This window comes from Vipera ursinii (assembly GCF_947247035.1).
Source record: "Vipera ursinii genome assembly, chromosome: 1".
In the NCBI taxonomy this organism is placed as follows: domain Eukaryota; kingdom Metazoa; phylum Chordata; class Lepidosauria; order Squamata; family Viperidae; genus Vipera; species Vipera ursinii.
This window is the reverse complement of record NC_139512.1, coordinates 356,042,384-356,064,008: the sequence shown is the minus strand read 5'-3', so window position 1 is coordinate 356,064,008 and position 21,625 is coordinate 356,042,384. Positions and strand designations below refer to the sequence as shown.

General features: G+C 46.7%; 1 protein-coding gene across 1 annotated transcript in view; it reads right to left on the bottom strand.

The window, feature by feature from the left end:
* LHFPL7 (LHFPL tetraspan subfamily member 7) overlaps positions 1–21,625 on the bottom strand; it is a gene marked incomplete at its 5' end in the record, with an annotated part of 80,417 nt that overhangs the window by 34,072 nt on the left and 24,720 nt on the right. The window contains one exon of the mRNA XM_083379873.1: positions 11,077–11,215. Within this exon, the coding sequence (XP_083235999.1) occupies positions 11,077–11,215 (139 nt within the window). The remainder of the gene's footprint in view (positions 1–11,076; positions 11,216–21,625) is intronic.

Here is a 21,625-nt window from a genome sequence, read left to right as displayed (position 1 = left end):
CGGATTCAAATCTCAGCAGATCTGGTGGGCTGTTTTGCACCGACACCCCGTCAAACATGACCCAGCCTAGAGCCAGTTTGGTCTAGTAGTTAGGGCGCCAGGCTAGAAAGTGGCCAAGTCTCACCTTAGCCATGAAAATAAGTTGGGTGAATTTGGCCAATCACCGGGAGACGGTGAGTTCTAGTCCGCTTTAGGAACGAAAGCCAGTTGGGTGACTTTGGACTAATCACCGGGAGGAGGTGAATTCTAGTCTCATCCTAGGCACGAGAGCCAGTTGGGTGACTTGGGTCAATAACTAGGAGAAGCTGAGTTCTAATCCTGCCTGACGCACGAAAGATGGCTGGGTGACTTTAGGCCAATCAGCAAGAGACGGTGAGTTCTAGCCTCAACTTAGCCATGAAGGCGAATCAAGGGACTTTGGGCCATTCACCAGGAGACGGTGAATTCTAGTCCCGCCATTTCATGCAAGCCAGCCTGGTGACTTGGGACCAGTCCCTCCTTCTCAGCCCAGCCCAACCTCACAGGGCTGTTGTGGTTGGGAAAAAAGGGAGGAGGAAGATGAGTTCGATATGGTCAGTGCCTTGAGTTCAAAATACGAAAGGGAAGATGCAACTCACAAACACCGCATTTGAAGGTTAAAATTAGAATTAGCTTTACACGAATTAGCATGGCACACACTTCCTCGAAGAACATAAGACCACCAAGCCGCCTCTGACTCCGTTCTTACACAAAAGAACAACCCACTCCACCCCACCCCCATTTGTTATTCACTGCAGTTCACCACAAAAGGCCAGCTGCTTGGAAGATGCACCCTCCAGATGTGCTGGGAGGGACAGGCGGCCCGCACGTCAATCCTGACACATCTGGAATGGCTCAGGAGAGGGTTGTTCAATGAATCTGGCTTGCCCCATGGACTTTGCTTGTCAGAAGATCACCAAGGGGAGAGTCACGTGACTCCGGGAGCGCTGCGACCGTCATAAATATGAATCAGTTGCTAAACAACCTGCCTCCAGAAAGCGGTGAATGCTCCAACACTGGAGGTGTTTAAGAAGAGACTGGACAGCCATTCGTCTGAAATGGTATAGGGTTTCCTGCCTCAGCAGTGGGTTGGACTAGATGACCTCCAAGGTCCCTTCCAACTCTGTTATTAACACTGGAGATTTTTAAGAAGAAACTGGACAACGCTTTGTCTGAAATGGTATAGGGTCTCCTGCCTGAGCAGGGGGTTGGACTAGATGACCTCCAAGGTGCCTTCCAATTTCTTCTTCTTCTTCTTCTTCTTCTTCTTCTTCTTCTTCTTCTTCTTCTTCTTCTTCTTCTTCTTCTTCTTCTTCTTCTTCTTCTTCTTCTTCTCCTTCTTCTTCCATCGGAAGTGTGATCACGTGAGTTTGGGGATGCTGCAGCCGTAATACATGTGAATTCCTTGCTGTTCAGTGAATCCCTGCATTTGTTAAATTAGACACCCTGGTTGTTAAATGAAAGTTCCCCCGTGGACTTTGCCGGTCATAAGATTGCAAAAGCGGTGGAAAAAGAAGATATAAATGAAGCAAAAAAAAAGGAATTGATTGTAAATTTGATAACAGCAGCTAGATCAGCGATGGCTAAATATGGGAGACAGAACTGGCTTAGCCCAGGGGTAGGCAACCTTGGCTCTTTTATGACTCGTGGACTTCAACTCCCAGAATTCCTGAGCCAGCATGGCTCAGTATGGAAACCTCTCCCTTTCTCCTCAGCAGGGCTGGCTCAGGAATTCTGGGAGTTGAAGTCCACATATCATAAAGCGGCCTAGGCCTAGACCAGGAGTACGCAACCTTGGCTCTTTTATGACTCGTGGACTTCAACTCCCAGAATTCCTGAGCCAGCACAGCTCAGCATGGAAACCTCTCTTCTTTCCCCTCAGCATGGCTGGCTCAGGAATTCTGGGAGTTGAAGTCCACGAGTCATGAAGGGCCTATAATTCCCCATGCTGGCTCGGGAATTCTGGGAGTTGAAGTCTATTGCCCTAATTCAGGGGTAGGCAACCTTGGCTCTTTTACGACTGGTGGACTTCAGCCAGCATGACTCAGCATGGAAACCTCTCCCTTTCCCCTCAGCGTGACTGGCTGAGGAATTCTGGGAGTTGAAGTCCACGAGTCATAAAAGAGCCAAGGTTGCCTACCCCTGGGTTAGTCAAAGAGATGAGGGGTATAATGAAATGTGGAATATGGCAACAAATGTTAAATGAACAACAGAAATTATTTTTTTTAAAAGGGATGATTAAAGTAAATAATTATAATGAAATATGGGAAGATTTTATAAAAACAGGGGTGGTGGAAGGCAAAGAGAATCAACCTATACTGTTTTGAAGGGCGATAAGGGCAGAGTTGAAATATATTGTATATTGTTAGTTGTTATACGAGAAGAAATATAGGTAATAAAAATGGTCTCCAAGGGGGTGACTGTAATATTTGTATAAATTGGAATATTTGTATTTTTTTAATATTGTTTTTTTTATTTAGACTTATATGTATGACGTTTGCGTTATTTGGATTTGAACAATTTATTTATTAAAAAATAAATAAATAAAAATAGAAGGGGGAAAAAAAAGATTGCAAAAGCGGATTTCGTGGGCACAGCGACCGTCACAAATAGGAGTCAGTTGCCAAGCGTCCGAATTTGGATCACGTGATCCTGTGTGTGTGTGTGTGTGTGTGTGTGTGTGATGCAAAAGCCGTAACTGTGAAAAACAGACTCGTCACTCACTTTTCCCAGCGCCGTTGTAACTTTGAACGGTCACTAAATGAATGCAGGGGTTAAGCCGAGAACGAGCTGTAATTTTTCAAAAAAAAAAAAAAGGTGTGGGGAGAAAAAAAAGAAAGGAAGGTGTTTTTGTTTTTTTTGTCAATAGGAAACCAGGCGCCTTTTTTCAGAAACTGCTTAATTAATTCATTAACTAATTTTAGCTCCCCCCGCCCCCCCGTTTGCAATTTCAGAACAAATTCCGGCCAGAAAATTATTTTGGGAAGAAAACAGGAAGAAAAATGCTTCCGTTTTGTCTCCCTCCTGGCCAGATGTCTGAGGAAAGAAAGGGGGAGGGACACACACACACACACACACACACACACCGCAACCTCTCCCTTTGAAAAGCCCCAAAGACACTGTGCACAACAAGCACAAAATTATACAGGCAAGTCCTCGACTTACAACAGTTCATTTAGTGACGGTTCGAAGTTACAACGCCACTGAAAAAAGGCACTTCGGACCATTTGTCACACTTAACGACGGTTGTAGCATATTCCCCCCCCCAAGGGTTGCGCAATTTACATTCAGATGCTTGGCAACTGACTTGTACTTAAGACGGTTTGCAGTGTCCCGGGGTCACGTGATCCCCTTTTTCGACCTCCTGACAAGCAAAGCCAGTGGGGGAAAGCAGATTCGCTTAACAACCGGGTTACTAATTTAACAACGGCAGTGATTCCCTTAACGACGGTGGCGAGAAAGGTCGTAAAATGGGGCAAAAACTCACTGAACCAATTTCTGACTTAACCACGGGAATTTAGCGCTCGACTGTGGTGGTAAGTTGAGGACTAGCTGCACGCAGACACTCCTTGACGTCTAATCCTCTGCGAGCCCAAAGTTTCCGTTGATAAGCGAGACGGTTGTTAAGTGAGTTTTGCCCCGTTTTACGACCTTCCTTGCTGCAGTTGTGGAGTGAGCCACTGCAGTTGTTAAATTAGTAACAACTAATTGTTAAGTGAATCCGGCTTCCCCCATTGAATTTGCTGGTCAGACGGTCGCAAAAGGGGATCACGTGACCTTGCAAACCGTCATAAATACAAGTTAGTTTCCGAGCATCTGAATTTTGGTCACGCGACCACGGGGACGCTGCAACGGATGTCCCCTTTTTTCCAGTGCCGTTGTAACTTTGAACGGTCTCTAAGTGAACAGCTGCAAGTCGTACGTCAGTGCCGTCATAACTTTGAACAGTCACTAACTGAATGGTCATAAGCCAAGGACTACCTGTATTCCTCTTCAAACGGCTCTGCCACACCATCCATCAATTTTCAAACATTGCACGAAAAAGGAAAAAGTCCCCCAGAGTACGAGAATTTAATTAAAAGGAAAAAAAAACAACAACAACCCGAGGATGGTGTAATTGTTAATTAACCTTTCACAGGGATCTCAAGTGTAAATTTCCCTGGGGATCCTTCGGGATCTTTGATTATTTCCAGCGGGCCTTGTTTTTTTTTAAATAAAAGAGGACGGCTGGCTTTTTTTCCAGCTCCCAAAGCCAATTAAAGTCAATATTAAGAAGACAATTAGAAAATGCAGGCAGTGCCCTGACTTGAAAAGGCCAGTTTTGGTAATAAAATAAAATAAATAATAATAAACTTGGAAGGGACCTTGGAGGTCATCTAGTCCAACCCCCTGCTCAGGCAGGAAACCCTAGACCATTTCAGACAAACGGCTGTCCAGTCTCTTCTTAAAAACGTCCAGTGTTGGAGCATTCACCGCTTCTGGAGGCAGGTGGTTCCACTGGTTAATTGTTCCAACTGTCAGGAAGTTTCTCCTTAGTTCCAGGTTGCTTCTCTCCTTGATCAGTTTCCATCCGTTGCTTCTTCTCCAGCCTTCGGGCGCTTTGGAGGATAGCTTGACTCCCTCTTCTTTGGGGCAGCCCCTGAGAGATTGGAAGACTGATATCATGTCCCCCCTGGTCCTTCTCTTCATTAAACTAGACATATCCAATTCCAGCAACCCTTCCTTGTATGTTTTAGCCTCCAGTCCCCCAATCATCTTTGTTGCTCTTCTCTGCACTCTTTCTAGAGTCTCGACATCTTTTTTACATCGTGGTGACCAAAACTGGATGCAGTATTCCAGGTGTGGCCTTTACCAAGGCCTTGTAAAGTGGTATTAACACTTCACGTGATCTTGATTCTCTCCCTCTGTCAAAGCAGCCTAGAACTGTGTTGGCTTTTTTGGCAGCGGCAGCACACGGCTGGCTCCTATCTAAGGGATGGCCCACTTGTGATGGTTTCTCACAGCATTCCCAGGGTCATGTGATCAAAATCCAGATGTTGGGGAACTGGTTCGTATTTATGACGGCCGCAGTGTCCCAGGGGGTCATGTGATCCCCTTTTGCGACTGTCTGACGAGCAAAGTCAATGGGGAAGCCAGATTCACTTAACAACCGGGTTACTGATTTAACAACTTCAGTGATTCACTTAACAACTGCGGCCAGAAAGATCGTAAAATGGAGCAAAGCCCACTTAACAAACGTCTCACTTCACGACAGGAACCTTGGGTGTCAATTGGGGTCATAAGTCGAGGACTCCCTTGTATTGTGCTAACTGCAGTGATCTGCTTAACGACGGTGGCAAAAATCGTTTTAAAATGGGGCAAAACTCATTTAACAACTGCCTTGTTGGCACAGTGGTTAAGAGTGCAGTAATGCAGGCAATCTCTGCCCACAGCGACGAGTTCAATCCTAACCAGCTTAAGATTGTCTCAGCCTTCCATCCTTCCAAGGTCAGTAAATGAGGACCCAGACTGTTGGGGACAAAATGCTGACATACTTAAACCCCTCAGAGTGTGCTATGAAGCCCTGTGAAGCAGTAAAAAAGTCTAAGTGCTGCTGCCTTGTTTAGGAATTGGAAATTTGGAGCTCCGTTGTCGTTGTAAATTGAGGACTTCCTGTAGCTTGCTTTGAGATGTGATGCTACGAAGAGTTGCCTGAGCAGGGGGTTGGACTAGAAGACCTCCAAGGTCCCTTCCAACTTTGCTATTCTATTCTATTCTATTTTGTTCTGTTCTGTTCTGTCCTGTCCTGTCCTGTTCTATTCTATTCTATCCTGTTCCATATTTTCTCTATTCTATTCTATTTTATTCTGTTCTGTTCTGTTCTGTTCTGTCCTGTTCTATTCTATTCTATTCTGTTCCATATTTTCTCCTATTCTATTCTATTCTATTCCATTCCATTCCATTCTATATTTTCTATTCTATTCTATCCTATCCTATCCTGTTCCATATTTTCTCTATTCTGTTCTATTCTATTCTATTCTATTCTATTCTATTCTATTCTATTCTATTCTATTCTATTCTATTCTATTCTATTCTATTCTATTCTACTTTATTCTATTCTATTCCATATTTTCTATTCTACTTTATTCTATTCTATTCTATTCTTTTCTTTTTTATTCTATTCTATTCTATTCTATTCTATTCTATTCTATTCTATTCTATTCTATTCGTTCCATATTTTCTCTTCTCTTCTCTTCCCATCTCTTCTCTTCGAATATTAATTGATTGGCTAAACAAAGGGATTTCCTACCCCGTGATCCAAAGTAATAACAACCATGTTACCAACTTAACAACTGCCGTGATTCGCTTAACGACTGTGGCCGTAAGACGAGGACTGCCTGTATCTATGGCAGCTCTCAGTCACCCAGCCAGCAAGGCTCCTTCCAACAAGCATTGCATAGCAGGCAGGAACCACTGACGCAAGCGAAGCCCAGGGTTATGGAGCTACACACAATGGCCTGCTGACATGTTGTGACAGCTGCTGCCTGGTCCTGCGCACAGGAAACACAACAATGAAATCGCCTCGGATGGGAATCCTTGCACGTCAGTCACAAAGGCAGGCATCCCAACCTTGCTGAGGACTGCACTGAACGAGACGTGTCAGATCCTAAGTAATCCACCCCACGTCAAAAAACACAGGATGTACAGGCCGTCCTCAACTTATAACCATTCATTTAGCGACCCTTCAAAATTACAACGGAGCTGAAAAAAAGTGACTTATGGCCATTTTCCCCACTTACGACCGTCGCAGCCTCCCCATGCTCAGGCGATCAAAATTCAGACGCTTGGCAACTGACTCGCATTTACGACGGTTGCAGCACCCCAGAGTCACGTGATCCCCTTTTGCGAACTTCTGACAAGCAAAGTCCACGGGGGGGGGGGGGGGGGAGCAGCCCAGATTCACTTAACGACCTGGCTACTAATTTCATAACTGCAGCGATTCACTTAAGAACCGTGCTACTAACATAATAATCGGGGCAATTGACTTAACTCCTGTGGCAAGAAAGGTTGTAAAACGTGACAAAGCTCACGGAACAACGGTCTCACTTAACAATGGAAACGTTGGGCTGAATTGCGATCGTAAACCAAGGACTTCCTGTACAATCGTTAAGGGGAAACTACCATCGTATCTTGAGGACTAGCTGCAAGAGAAGCCCCCTCCTGAGTGGAGTCAAGAGGAATTCTCTGCAGGATGGAAAATTGATCAGCAACCGAGGGAGATATTGATAAAAGAGAATCGATCAGATGGGCCTAATTGAGTTAATGAGCTATTTTATGTCTTCCTACCAACCCAGCCACCCACTGGGTCCAATATTTCTGCTTTTTAGTTTGTCCTGGATTAATTATAATAATGATGATGATGATAATAAAGTTGGAAGGGACCTTGGAGGTCATCTAGTCCAACCCCCTGCTCAGGCAGGAAACCCTATCCCATTTCAGACAAATGGCTGTCCAGTCTCTTCCTAAAAACTTCCAGTGTTGGAGCATTCACAGTTTCTGGAGGCAAGGAGTTCCACTGGTTAATTGTTCTAATTGCCAGGAAATTTCTCCTTAGTTCTAGGTTGTTTCTCTCTCTGATTAGTTTCCACCTAATTATTAGGTGCCTCTTTTTAATCAACAGCAACAGAGGTCGTCCTTTTACATGAATTTACAAGAGTTCATTTAGTGACCATTCAAACTTATAACGGTATTGAACACTGAACCCTTAACGGCCGTTGCAGCATCCCCGCGGTCACGTGATCAAAATTTCAGACGCTTCTTATATCTTTTTCTTATCTTTTTTCTTCTTTTTTCTCTTTTTGTTTTAAGATATGAGCAATGTAAAAGTGTTGCGATGGCCTGTGCGAGGAAAAAGACTTAAATACTTAAGCGTAATTCATTTGGAAAAAATCTTAAACCACTAAAAGAAGGTTTTGAATATTGTGGGGAAAACAAATTTAAATAAGAATTTTGTAAACGGGATCTATGACAAGACAATTTATTTATTTTATTTATTTATTTGATTTATATACCGCCCTTCTCCCGAAGGACTCAGGGCGGTGTACAGGGCAATAAAAATAAGAATACAGGATACAAGATTTAAAATTAAATGATTGTGCCCAATGCAGTAAGTTAGTTAAAAACAATGTTAAAACCCCAAACCCATCAGACCAGGCCGGCTTGTTCGAATAGATAAGTTTTTAGATGACCCGGAAGGCAACTGGAAGCCAATGCAGCTCACGGAGCAGAGGTGTAACATGGGAGTATCGGGAGACCCCCAAAAGAACTCAAGCGGCTGCATTCTGTACTAGCTGAAGCTTCTGAGTGGTCCTCAAGGGCAGCCCCATGTAGAGAGCATTGCAGTAGTCTAAATGAGAGGTCACAAGTGCATGAGTGACTGTACGTAAGGCATCCAGGTCCAGATAGGGTCGCAACTGGTGCACCAGACGAACCTGGGCGAAGGCCCCTCTAGTCACAGCTCCTATATGATCTTCTAAGGAGAGCTGTGAATCTAAGAGGACACCCAAATTGCGAGCCTTATCTACGGGGGGTAGTAACTCACCCCCCATAGTAAGAGATAGAATAATCTGAATTTCCTGAGATGCCAGCACGTACAGCCACTCAGTCTTGTCAGGGTTGAGTCGAAGCCTGTTCCTCCCCATCCAGACCCGGAGCGCTTCCAGGCAACGGGACATCACGTCGAGGGCATCACTGGGGTGGTTTGGGGTCGAGATGAAAAGCTGGGTATCATCAGCATACTGATGATACCCCACTCCAAAACCACGGATGATCTCACCTAGCAGCTTCATCAAGATGAACAGTTAGAAAAGAAGCTTTACGTTGATGTGGCTATTATTTGCAGGAATGTTAGAAAAATGTCCATATTTAATTATTTATCCAAATAATAACAATTGCATTAATTCAAGACTGGCAAAAGAAAATATTGGAAGAGAAAATCAAGCAAAGCTATTATGTGGACTATAGAATTATAGAAACTTAATTGTTATTGATTGTTTTTTAAATATAAACTCAGACAACTTGCTGTTTACCAAATATTAAGGTTGATTATGTTAAAAAATCAATACAACATATTTTAAAAAAACAAAACAAAATTCGGACGTTCGGCAACTGACTCCTATTTATGACGGTCGCAGCATCCTGGGGTCACGTCGCGCCCTTTTGGGACCCTCCTGACAAGCAAAGTCCATGGGGAAGCTAGATTCACTTAACAACCGTGTTACTAACTTAACAACTGCAGTGTTTCGCTTAACAACTATGGCCAGGGAGGTCATAAACTGGGGCAAAACTCACTTAACAACTGTCTCACTAGGCCACAGAAACCGGGGTCATAAGTTGAGGACTACCTGCAACTCTGTAGGTCTGTTAGCATAACCGTGTTACTCATTTAAAGACTGCAGTGATTCACTTAACAGCCGTGGCCAGGAAAGTGGTAAAATGCAACGAAACGCATTGGGCAACTGTCTCGCTTAGTGACTGAAATTTTGGGCTCAACTGTGGCTGTACGTTGAGGATGATCTGTTATCTTAAACTCCCCTTGAAGGCATGCTGCAAAGCTCTGAAATTTATCATATTTTAGTATTGTCAATTCCATCAACCCCAGGGGGAGTGGGGTGTCAAAAAAGTCAAGATGGTGGCTTAGGAATTGACTAGAGCTGGAAGGGACCCTGGAGGTCTTCTAGTCCAGCCCCTATGGGGCTCACCATCTTGACTTTTCCGACACAGCCACGACCACCGATGGCCCTGAATAGCGTCCATTCTCCTTGACATAATCGTTTATTTAAAATGGAACAGCCACAGGGAGAAAAATCTATCCGTCTCTGGGGTCATCAGGAGTCAAAGACAATTAATTGGCACGCAATCCATCACACAAAGGATTGAACAGCTCAGTCGTAAATTGCCCCTTTGAGCAAAAAACCCCCCCACAAAAAGCAAGTTTTGAGCAAAAGCTGGTGGACCTCCGTTTATTCCATCCACGTTCTGCCTCCATGTTATGCAGCGAAGGCCTGCTTCCAAATGTGAAGCACTCCCAGTGTAAAATAGACACACAGGCGTGTATGCATCGATACACACACACGCACACATATGCAGAGAGAGAGAGAGAGGTACAGTAAGGAGAGTGATGGATGGATGAATACAGAAATAAGATACATACAGTACTAATATAGACACATAGAAGGATTGATATCAAGCTATAATCCATCTATCCCTCTCCATATTTATCTACCTACCTACCTACCCACCTACCTATCATCTATCTATCTCTATCTCTATTTATCTATCTATCATCTCTATCTATATCTCTATCTACCTACCTGTCATCCATCCATCTATCTATCTATCTATCTATCTATCTATCTATCTATCTATCTATCTATCTGTATCTATCTATCTATCTATCTATCTATCTATCTATCTATCAATCATCTATCTACCTACCTACCTACCTACCATGTATCTATCTATCTATCTATCTATCTATCTATCTATCTATCTATCTATCTATCTATCTGTCTGTCTATCTGTCTATCTATCATCTATCTATCTATCTATCTATCTATCTATCTATCTATCTATCTATCTATCTAACATCTATCTCTATCTATCTATCTATGAACAGCTGCAGGACTTGGGTCTGACTAGTCTAAAGAAAATAAGAAATAGGGGTGACAAGATAGCAGTATTCCAGTATTTGAGGGGCTGCCACAAAGAAGAGGGGGTCAAATTATTCTCCAAAGCACCAGGAGAAGAAGCAACAGATGGAAACTAATCAAGGAGAAAAGCAACCTGGAATTAAGGAGAAACTTCCTGACAGTGAGCCAACATGTTTTAACATGGCTGGACTTCGACACCCAGAATTCCTCAGCCAGCATGCTTTAAGATGGGTGTGCCTCAACTGGCGTAGGGAATTCTGGGAGCTGAAGTCCATACCTCTTAAAGTGACCATGTTTGAAAAACACAAATCAAGAGTTAGAACTGAGCGAAGATCCCTCAAACAAACCAGGATTGTGGTTCACTTACCCGCCGCTGTCTGAATGTACCCAGCCAGGGTGCAGAGCCGTCTCTCACACTGCCCGCTGGGAAGAAAAAGGATGATGACCGCCAGCAGGGCGCTGAAAGCCAAAAGGGCACAACCGCCCACACACAACACTGCACTGGTCTGAAAATAAAACAGGTAGAGCTTTTGTCAGACTGTCCTATGAATGCAAATCCCCAGAGAGATCTCATCATCCCAGCTCTGCAGATATTTCTCAGGAGCCAAAGATTTAAGTCAGCAAGGGGAGCTATGGCCCTTTTCTGGCTTGTGGACTTCAATTCCCAGAATTCCTGAGCCAACATGGGGAACTATGACCCTTTTAGGATTTGTTGACTTCAACTCCCAGAATTTCAGAGCCAACATGGGGAACAATGGCCCTTTTATGGCTTGTGGACTTCAATTCCCAGAATTCCTGAGCCAACATGGGGAACTATGGCCCTTAAATGGCTTGTGGACTTCAACTCCCAGCATTCTTGAGCCAACATGGGGAACTATGACCCTTTTAGGATTTGTGGACTTCAACTCCCAGAATTTCAGAGCCAACATGGGGAACAATGGCCCTTTTATGGCTTGTGGACTTCAACTCCCAGAATTCCTGAGCCAGCGTGGGGAACCATGGCCCTTTTATGGCTTGTGGACTTCAACTCCCAGAATTCCTGAGCCAGCGTGGGGAACTATGGCCACAAAACCCAGATTTACAATCCAGATTCCAAACACCAACCTCTGTCCCCACCCTTGAAGTCACATGACTGTATTTTGGGTGCCTTTACAACCATTTGCAGCCTCCTCCGGTCACATAACCACAATTTACAATGCTTCTGTGAGAAATAGGTGTTTACTTCCGAGTTCTGGCAGGAAAAAAAAATCCCCATAACGAACAATAAGTTCGTGTAATGACTGTGACATTCACTTAAGGACCGCAGCATTTGTTTTACGACCACCCTATTCCCTTAACAATTGCCACAAAAAGGGGTCGTAAAATCAGGTGTGGCCACATGGCTGACCGGCTTTATGACCGTCATAGCTTTCGGCCGAAATTGTGTGCTCAGTTATGATTGTTAAGACAAGGAGTGTCTGTCTGTTTTAAGTGAGTCCTGCTCAATTCTGTGATCTTTTTTTTTTGTCCTGGTTGTTAAGCAAATTGCTGCCGTTGTTAAGCGAATCACACGGTCGTTAAGCGAATCCAGCTTCCCGCATTGAAGCTGCTTGTCAGAAGCTGAGGGGGAAGGCCGCAAATGACAGTGACCTGACCCCAGAATGCCACATCCGTTTTAATAGACGCCTCTTGTCAGGCTCCCAAATTTTGATCACATGCCAGTGGGGAATGCTACGACGGTCGTAAGAGTGAGGACTGGTCCTAAGTCACTTTTTCCAGTGCGGTTGTCACTTCCAACGGTCGTTAAACGAGCAGTTGAAAGTCAAGGCCTCCCTGTGGTCACGTTACACAAAACCCATTGCTCAGCACGATTTGAACGGTCGCTAAACAAAGGGCTGTAAGTCAAGGACTTCCTGTCGTCAGCTTACACAAAGACTAGGATTCGGTCCTCTTTGAATGGTCGCTAAACGAAGAGCTGGTAATCAAGGACTCCCTGTATCGAACGACACAAAGCCCACCACTCAATCCTATTGGAACAGTCGCTAAACGGATGGTCGTAAACCGAGAACTCCCTCTATCCCCAGGGATCTTCAAGCTTCGCCCTTTTATTTTTGGAGCTGTCTAAGAAGGATAGTTGCTTATCTTGCACAGTGCAGAAGTCAGGACTAAGATTAGTGGGGGGATTTTTCAAACTTGGCCACTTTAAGATGGGTGGACTTCATTTCCCAGAATTCCCTAGGCAGCCATGCTGGCTGGGGAATTCTGGTAGTTGTAGTCCACGTATCTTGAGGTAATCAAGGTTGAGAAACACTAGATTTGATGGTCTCTAAAGTGCCTTTTACCATCACCCTTTTAGGATTATCTTCCAAACCACAATCCTCTATCATAGGGGTCTTCAAACCTGGCCCTTTTGTGACTTGTGGACTTTAACTCCCAGAATTCCTCAGCCAGCGTGTCTGGCTGAGGGATTCTGGGAGTTGAACTCCACAAGTCATAAAAGGGCCAAGTTGGAAGTCCCCTGCTTGTGGACTTCAGCTCCCAGAATTCCATAGCCAGCATATCTGTCTGAGGGATGCTGGGAGTTGAAGTCCACAAGTCATAAAAAGGCCAAGTTGGAAGACCCCTGTCTTAAAGCATCCTGGCTGAGGAATTCTGGGACTTAAGTCCACGAGTCTTAAAAGGGCCAAGTTGGAAGACCCCTGTCTTAAAGCATCCTGGCTGAGGAATTCTGGGACTTAAGTCCACGAGTCTTAAAAGGGCCAAGTTGGAAGACCCCTGTCTTAAAGCATCCTGGCTGAGGAATTCTGGGACTTGAAGTCCACAAGTCTTAAAAGGGCCAAGTTGGAAGACCCCTGCTCTATCCTGAATTTGCCTCCGTTCTGCCCTTAAAGGGAACTGTTCAAATATGGATCGCACGTTTTGGAGAGTTTCCGGATATGGGGGAGCTGTGGAGCCCCCCCCATTACCCTCCAAGAACAGTTCCCCCACCCCCCACCCCGATTATCTTGCCTGCGTAGATCTTAAGCGTCCTGTGAAATCTATAACCCACGATTCAGCCGTTGCTTGCTCCCCGGAGTAATTAAGATGCCTTGGCAGGCCGATCCTCAGAAATGTATTACATGCATGGTGAGATTAAGGAGCGAACACGAGCGGCCATTAAAAGCCACCGGTGCAATTCGCTGCCTTTGCTGATTTCTCGAAACGAGCCGTTTGCCGGCAGCCACCAGCCGCATCCAAATGTTTCTTAATTAAAACAAAAAACACGCAAAACACACACACACCCCTTGCTTCACTGGAGTTACCCGGCTGTTGACAACCGGGTTCGGCTGCCAAGGAACGGCAGCTGTAGGTGAGTGCGCGGCGCCATAATGGACATCTTGTGCCGAGGACACTGAGATGTCGGGAAATGAAGGTCAGGATGGGTCTCCTGGTGAGGTGGCGACATCCGCAGAAAGGTGGATGTGTCGCCTGTTTTGAAACTATCTGCTGTGAACTCTGTGTAGGTGTCGGGAAGGGCATCCAGCCGGTAAATGCTCAGCTTTATCTAGTCGCCTTGCCTCTACAGCAAATAAAGGCTACAGGGTTGTAAATTGGGAGGTTTGTTTTTCCAAGGGATTGGTTGAGGTTTCGTGGGTGAAAACGGGAAGAGTGGTCCCCAGTTCTTGGGAAGGAGAATTGCAGCTGCACGCAGCAAGATAGAGAGCACGGCCCTAGTTGGGTCGGGAAATGTCTACACTACACGGAAAAGAACCAAGCTCAGAGAGTACCACAACAATCCTTCTCCTCCATCGCCTTTTAACATCTGCACCTAGCGTTCCTTCCTTCCTTCCTCCTTTCTTTCCTTCCTTCCTTCCATCCTCCCTCCCTCCCCCTCTCCCTCCCTCCTTCTTTCTTCCTTCTTCCATTCTCCCTCCTTCCTTCCTTCCTTCCTCTTTCTCCTTTTTCCTTCCTCCCTCCCTCCTTCTTTCTTCCTTCTTCCTTTCTCCCTCCTTCCTTCCTTCCTCTTTCTCCTTTTCCTTCCTCCCTCCCTCCTTCTTTCCTTCCTTTCCTTTCTTCCTCCTTCCCTCCCTCCTTCTTCCTCCCTCCCTCCTTCCCTCCCTCCTTCCTTCCTTCCTCTTTCTCCTCCTTCCTTCCTTCCTCCCTCCCTCCTTCCTCCCTCCCTCCTTTCTTTCCTTTCCTTCCTCCCTCCTTCCCTCCCTCCTTCCTCCCTCCCTCCTTTCTTTCCTTTCCTTCCTTCCTCCTTCCCTCCCTCCCTCCTTCCTTCCTTCCTTCCTTCCTCCCTCCCTCCTTTCTTTCCTTTCCTTCCTTCCTCCTTCCCTCCCTCCTTCCTTCCTTCCTCTTTCTCCTCCTTTCTTCCTTCCTTCCTCCCTCCCTCCTTCTTTCCTTCCTTTCCTTCCTTCCCTCCTTCCTTCCTCCTTCCCTCCCTCCCTCCCTCCCTCCTTCCTTCCTCCTTCCCTCCCTCCCTCCCTCCTTCCTTCCTTCCTCTTTCTCCTCCTTTCTTCCTTCCTCCCTCCTTCCTTCCTCCCTCCCTCCTTTCTTTCCTTTCCTCCCTCCCTCCTTCCTTCCTTCCTTCCTCCCTCCCTCCTTCTTTCCTTCCTTTCCTTCCTTCCTCCTTCCCTCCCTCCTTCCTTCCTTCCTCTTTCTCCTCCTTTCTTCCTTCCTTCCTCCCTCCCTCCTTCTTTCCTTCCTTTCCTTCCTTCCCTCCTTCCTTCCTCCTTCCCTCCCTCCCTCCCTCCCTTCTTCCTTCCTTCCTTCCTCCCTCCTTCCTCCCTCCCTCCTTTCTTTCCTTTCCTTCCTTCCTCCTTCCCTTCCTCCCTCCTTCCTTCCTCTTTCTCCTCCTTTCTTCCTTCCTTCCTTCCTCCCTCCTTCTTTCCTTCCTTCCTCCTTCTGTTCCTCCTTCCTTCCTTCCTCTTTCTCCTCCTTTCTTCCTCCCTTCCTCCCTCCCTCCTTCTTTCCTTCCTTTCCTTCCTTCCTCCTTCCCTCCCTCCCTCCCTCCTTCCTCTTTCTCCTCCTTTCTTCCTTCCTTCCTTCCTCCCTCCTTCTTTCCTTCCTTCCTCCTTCTGTTCCTCCTTCCTTCCTTCCTCTTTCTCCTCCTTTCTTCCTCCCTTCCTCCCTCCCTCCTTCTTTCCTTCCTTTCCTTCCTTCCCTCCTTCCTTCCTCCTTCCCTCCCTCCCTCCTTCCTTCCTTCCTTCCTCTTTCTCCTCCTTCCTTCCTTCCTCCCTCCCTCCTTCTTTCCTTCCTTTCCTTCTTTCCTCCTTCCCTCCCTCCCTCCCTCCTTCCTCTTTCTCCTCCTTTCTTCCTTCCTTCCTTCCTCCCTCCTTCTTTCCTTCCTTCCTCCTTCTGTTCCTCCTTCCTTCCTTCCTCTTTCTCCTCCTTTTTTCCTCCCTTCCTCCCTCCCTCCTTCTTTCCTTCCTTTCCTTCCTTCCCTCCTTCCTTCCTCCTTCCCTCCCTCCCTCCTTCCTTCATTCCTTCCTTCCTCTTTCTCCTCCTTCCTTCCTCCCTCCCTCCTTCTTTCCTTCCTTTCCTTCCTTCCTCCTTCCCTCCCTCCCTCCCTCCTTCCTCTTTCTCCTCCTTCCTTCCTTCCTTCCTTCCTCCCTCCTTCTTTCCTTCCTTCCTCCTTCTGTTCCTCCTTCCTTCCTCTTTCTCCTCCTTTCTTCCTCCCTTCCTCCCTCCCTCCTTCTTTCCTTTCCTTCCTTCCTCCTTCCCTCCCTCCCTCCTTCCTTCCTTCCTCCCTCCTTCTTTCCTTCCTTTCCTTCCTTCGTCCTTCCCTCCCTCCCTCCCTCCTTCCTCTTTCTCCTCCTTTCTTCCTTCCTTCCTTCCTCCCTCCTTCTTTCCTTCCTTTCCTTCCTTCCCTCCTTCCTTCCTCCTTCCCTCCCTCCCTCCTTCCTTCCTTCCTTCCTTCCTTCCTCTTTCTCCTCCTTCCTTCCTTCCTCCCTCCCTCCTTCTTTCCTTCCTTCCTTCTTTCCTCCTTCCCTCCCTCCTTCCTTCCTTCCTCTTTCTCCTCCCTCCCTCCCTCTGAAATGCCCTACTTTTTAAAAAAGCCAACCAACGTTGCTAACTCTTTCTTTCTTTCTTTCTTTGGCAGAAAGATTTTAAAAAAACTTTTCAAAGAATTCTGTACAGGGGATTTTTAGCGTGACAGATGTTTTCGTCCGTCAGATCTTATAAAAACTATTTGGATGAAGTTCCCGGGCTGAAGCGAAAGAGGAGCAAACGAGACGGCAGAACAAGCGTTGAAGGGTGGCGAAATGAATTTCTCTCGCAAATAATGGAGCTCTGGCAGATGTGGAAAAACAGGTGTGCTTGAGCTAATGGAGCAGTCAGATAATCAGCTCCTTGAATCGCCCTGACAACTAGCAGAATGCATGACATGGGCCTGGCCTAATATTTCTGATTTATTTAATTTGTATCCTTCCTTTATTGTGTTTTACAAAGTACTCAAGGCAGCAAAAATATCCAACACACTTTCTTCTTCCTATTTGCCCGAAAAAAACAACCCTGTGAGGTGGGTTGGGCTGAGAGAAAGGGATTGGACCAAAGTCACCCACCTGGCTTTCATGGCTAAGGTGGATTAGAACTCACCATCTCCTAGTGATTGGACCAAAGTCACCCAGCTGGCTTTCTATCCTAAGGCAGGACCAGAACTCACAGGCTCCTGGTGATTGGCCCAAAGTCACCCAGCTGGCTTTCATGCCTAAGGCGAACTAGAACTCACTGTCTCCTAGAGATTGGACCAAAGTCATGCGGCTGGCTTTGATGCCTAAGGCGGACTAGAACTCACAGTCTCCTAGTGATTGGACCAAAGTCACCCAGCTGGCTTTCTATCCTAAGGCAGGACCAGAACTCACAGGCTCCTGGTGATTGGCCCAAAGTCACCCAGCTGGCTTTCATGCCGAAGGCGAACTAGAACTCATTATCTCCTAGAGATTGGACCAAAGTCATGCGGCTGGCTTTGATGCCTAAGGCGGACTAGAACTCACAGTCTCACAGTGATTGGCCCAAAGTCACCCAGCTGGCTTTCATGCCTAAGGCGAACTAGAACTCACTGTCTCCTAGAGATTGGACCAAAGTCATGCGGCTGGCTTTGATGCCTAAGGTGGACTAGAACTCACAGTCTCACAGTGATTGGACCAAAGTCACCCAGCTGGTTTTCATGCCTAAGGCGAACTAGAACTCACTGTCTCCTAGAGATTGGACCAAAGTCATGCGGCTGGCTTTGATGCCTAAGGCGGACTAGAACTCACAGTCTCCTAGTGATTGGACCAAAGTCACCCAGCTGGCTTTCTATCCTAAGGCAGGACCAGAACTCACAGGCTCCTGGTGATTGGCCCAATGTCACCCAGCTGGCTTTCATGCCTAAGGCGAACTAGAACTCACTGTCTCCTAGAGATTGGACCAAAGTCATGCGGCTGGCTTTGATGCCTAAGGCGGACTAGAACTCACAGTCTCCTAGTGATTGGACCAAAGTCACCCAGCTGGCTTTCTATCCTAAGGCAGGACCAGAACTCACAGGCTCCTGGTGATTGGCCCAAAGTCACCCAGCTGGCTTTCATGCCTAAGGCGAACTAGAACTCACTGTCTCCTACAGTTTGGACCAAAGTCATGCGGCTGGCTTTGATGCCTAAGGCGGACTAGAACTCACAGTCTCACAGTGATTGGACCAAAGTCACCCAGCTGGCTTTCATGCCTAAGGCGAACTAGAACTCACTGTCTCCTAGAGATTGGACCAAAGTCATGCGGCTGGCTTTGATGCCTAAGGCGGACTAGAACTCACAGTCTCCTAGTGATTGGACCAAAGTCACCCAGCTGGCTTTCTATCCTAAGGCAGGACCAGAACTCACAGGCTCCTGGTGATTGGCCCAAAGTCACCCAGCTGGCTTTCATGCCGAAGGCGAACTAGAACTCATTATCTCCTAGAGATTGGACCAAAGTCATGCGGCTGGCTTTGATGCCTAAGGCGGACTAGAACTCACAGTCTCACAGTGATTGGACCAAAGTCACCCAGCTGGCTTTCATGCCTAAGGCGAACTAGAACTCACTGTCTCCTAGAGATTGGACCAAAGTCATGCGGCTGGCTTTGATGCCTAAGGCGGACTAGAACTCACAGTCTCCTAGTGATTGGACCAAAGTCACCCAGCTGGCTTTCTATCCTAAGGCAGGACCAGAACTCACAGGCTCCTGGTGATTGGCCCAATGTCACCCAGCTGGCTTTCATGCCTAAGGCGAACTAGAACTCACTGTCTCCTAGAGATTGGACCAAAGTCATGCGGCTGGCTTTGATGCCTAAGGCGGACTAGAACTCACAGTCTCCTAGTGATTGGACCAAAGTCACCCAGCTGGCTTTCTATCCTAAGGCAGGACCAGAACTCACAGGCTCCTGGTGATTGGCCCAAAGTCACCCAGCTGGCTTTCATGCCGAAGGTGAACTAGAACTCATTATCTCCTAGAGATTGGACCAAAGTCATGCGGCTGGCTTTGATGCCTAAGGCGGACTAGAACTCACAGTCTCACAGTGATTGGACCAAAGTCACCCAGCTGGCTTTCATGCCTAAGGCGAACTAGAACTCACTGTCTCCTAGAGATTGGACCAAAGTCATGCGGCTGGCTTTGATGCCTAAGGTGGACTAGAACTCACAGTCTCACAGTGATTGGACCAAAGTCACCCAGCTGGTTTTCATGCCTAAGGCGAACTAGAACTCACTGTCTCCTAGAGATTGGACCAAAGTCATGCGGCTGGCTTTGATGCCTAAGGCGGACTAGAACTCACAGTCTCCTAGTGATTGGACCAAAGTCACCCAGCTGGCTTTCTATCCTAAGGCAGGACCAGAACTCACAGGCTCCTGGTGATTGGCCCAATGTCACCCAGCTGGCTTTCATGCCTAAGGCGAACTAGAACTCACTGTCTCCTACAGTTTGGACCAAAGTCATGCGGCTGGCTTTGATGCCTAAGGCGGACTAGAACTCACAGTCTCACAGTGATTGGACCAAAGTCACCCAGCTGGCTTTCATGCCTAAGGCGAACTAGAACTCACTGTCTCCTAGAGATTGGACCAAAGTCATGCGGCTGGCTTTGATGCCTAAGGCGGACTAGAACTCACAGTCTCCTAGTGATTTGTCCACAATTACTCACAAGCACTCCTCACCCTTACGATCACAGTCCTCTGATCAAAACTGGCAACAGGCATATATATTTACAAGAGAATCAATGTTCCAGGATGACATGCTCACCATTTGCAACCTTCCAGCCAGCTTCTGACAGTATTAGAATAGAATAGACCTGGAAGGGACCTTGGAGGTCTTCTAGTCCAGCCCCCCCTGCTGAAGCAAAGTCAAAAGGGGAAGCTGCATTTGCACGGTTCACAGATCATAAAACTGGGCTCACTCAGCAAAGGAAATTCCGGTCTGCAGGATTTGTGTTTATTTATTTATGTCCAGGACTGCCTTTATTCCTATTTTTATATTTTGTAAGCTGCTCCGAGTCGCCCTTTTGGGAGGACGGCCGGCATATCAATTTGAACAGTCGATAAATCAATAAAGTAAGTTTCAAATAAAGTTCGCCTGTCTCCACCTTCCATCAACCCAAATACGTGCCAGCCCTGAAGCGCGGGTCCTCGACTTACAACAATTCATTTAGTGATCATTCAGAGTTACAACCATCCCTGAAAAAAGGGGACTCGGGACCGTTTTTCACATTAACGACCCCCAAGGTCACTTGATCCAAATTCAGACACTTGGCAACTGCTTCGTATTTATGATGGTCAGAGCGTCCGGGGGTCACCTGATGCCTTTTTGCGGCCTTCTGACCACCAAAGGCAAAAGGGCGAGCCAGTTTCGCTTAACAACAGTTGACTGACTGCCTGGATTCACCTCCCAACTGTGGCCAGAAAAGTCGTAAACGTAAAGGTAAAGGTTCCCCCGCACATGCGTGCTAGTCGTTTCCGACTCTAGGGGCCGGTGCTCATCTCCGTTTCAAAGCCGAAGAGCCAGCGTTTGTCCGAGGACGTCTCCGTGGTCACGTGGCCGGCATGACTAGACGCCAAAGGCGCCACGGAACGCTGTTACCTTCCCACCGGAGTGGTCCCTATTTTTCTACTTGCATTTTTACGTGCTTTCGAACTGCTAGGTTGGCAGAAGCTGGGACGAGTAACAGGCGCTTATTCTGTTACGCGGCACTCGGGATTCGACCCGCCAAACTGCCGACCTTCTGATCGACAAGCTCAGCGTCCTAACCCGCTGAGCCAAAAAGTCGTAAAATGGGGCAAAATGTACTTAGCACCCGTCTCACTTTGCAATGGAAACGTTCGGCTCAATTAGGGTCGTAAGTGGAGGGCGACCTGCAATCCCTGTTCTGGCTGAGGGTGATGGGGATTGTAGTTCAGGCATGCACAGATGGTGCTAATTGGAGGGAGGTCTTCAGGAACCGCCTCTCTCTCTTGAGGGGAATGTAATTTGTCTAAACTCACAGATGGTGGCTGAGGAAGCCCACGTGAGTGAACGGATTAGTTTGATGAATTAATCAAAAAAGAACACGGTGAGCCAAAATTTCCCTCGATCGCAGAGGTGGATGAAGCTCAAAGCCCAGGGTCTTCCAACTTGGTCACTTTTTACAATGCTGTAACTTTTAACGAGCTGTAAGTTGAGGACTACTTACACCTCATCTTTTTTGAAAGAAAGAAAGGAAGGAAGAAAGAAAGAAAGAAAGGAAGGAAGGAAGGAAGGAAGGAAGGAAGGAAGGAAGGAAGGAAAGAAAGAAAGAAAGAAAGAAAGAAAGAAAGAAAGAAAGAAAGAAAGAAAGAAAGAAAGATGGAAGGAAGGAAGGAAGGAAGGAAGGAAAGAGGGAAGGATGGAAGGAAGGAAGGAAAGAAAGAAAGGAAGGAAGGAAGGAAGGAAGGAAGGAAGGAAGGAAGGAAGGAAGAAAGAAAGAAAGAAAGAAAGAA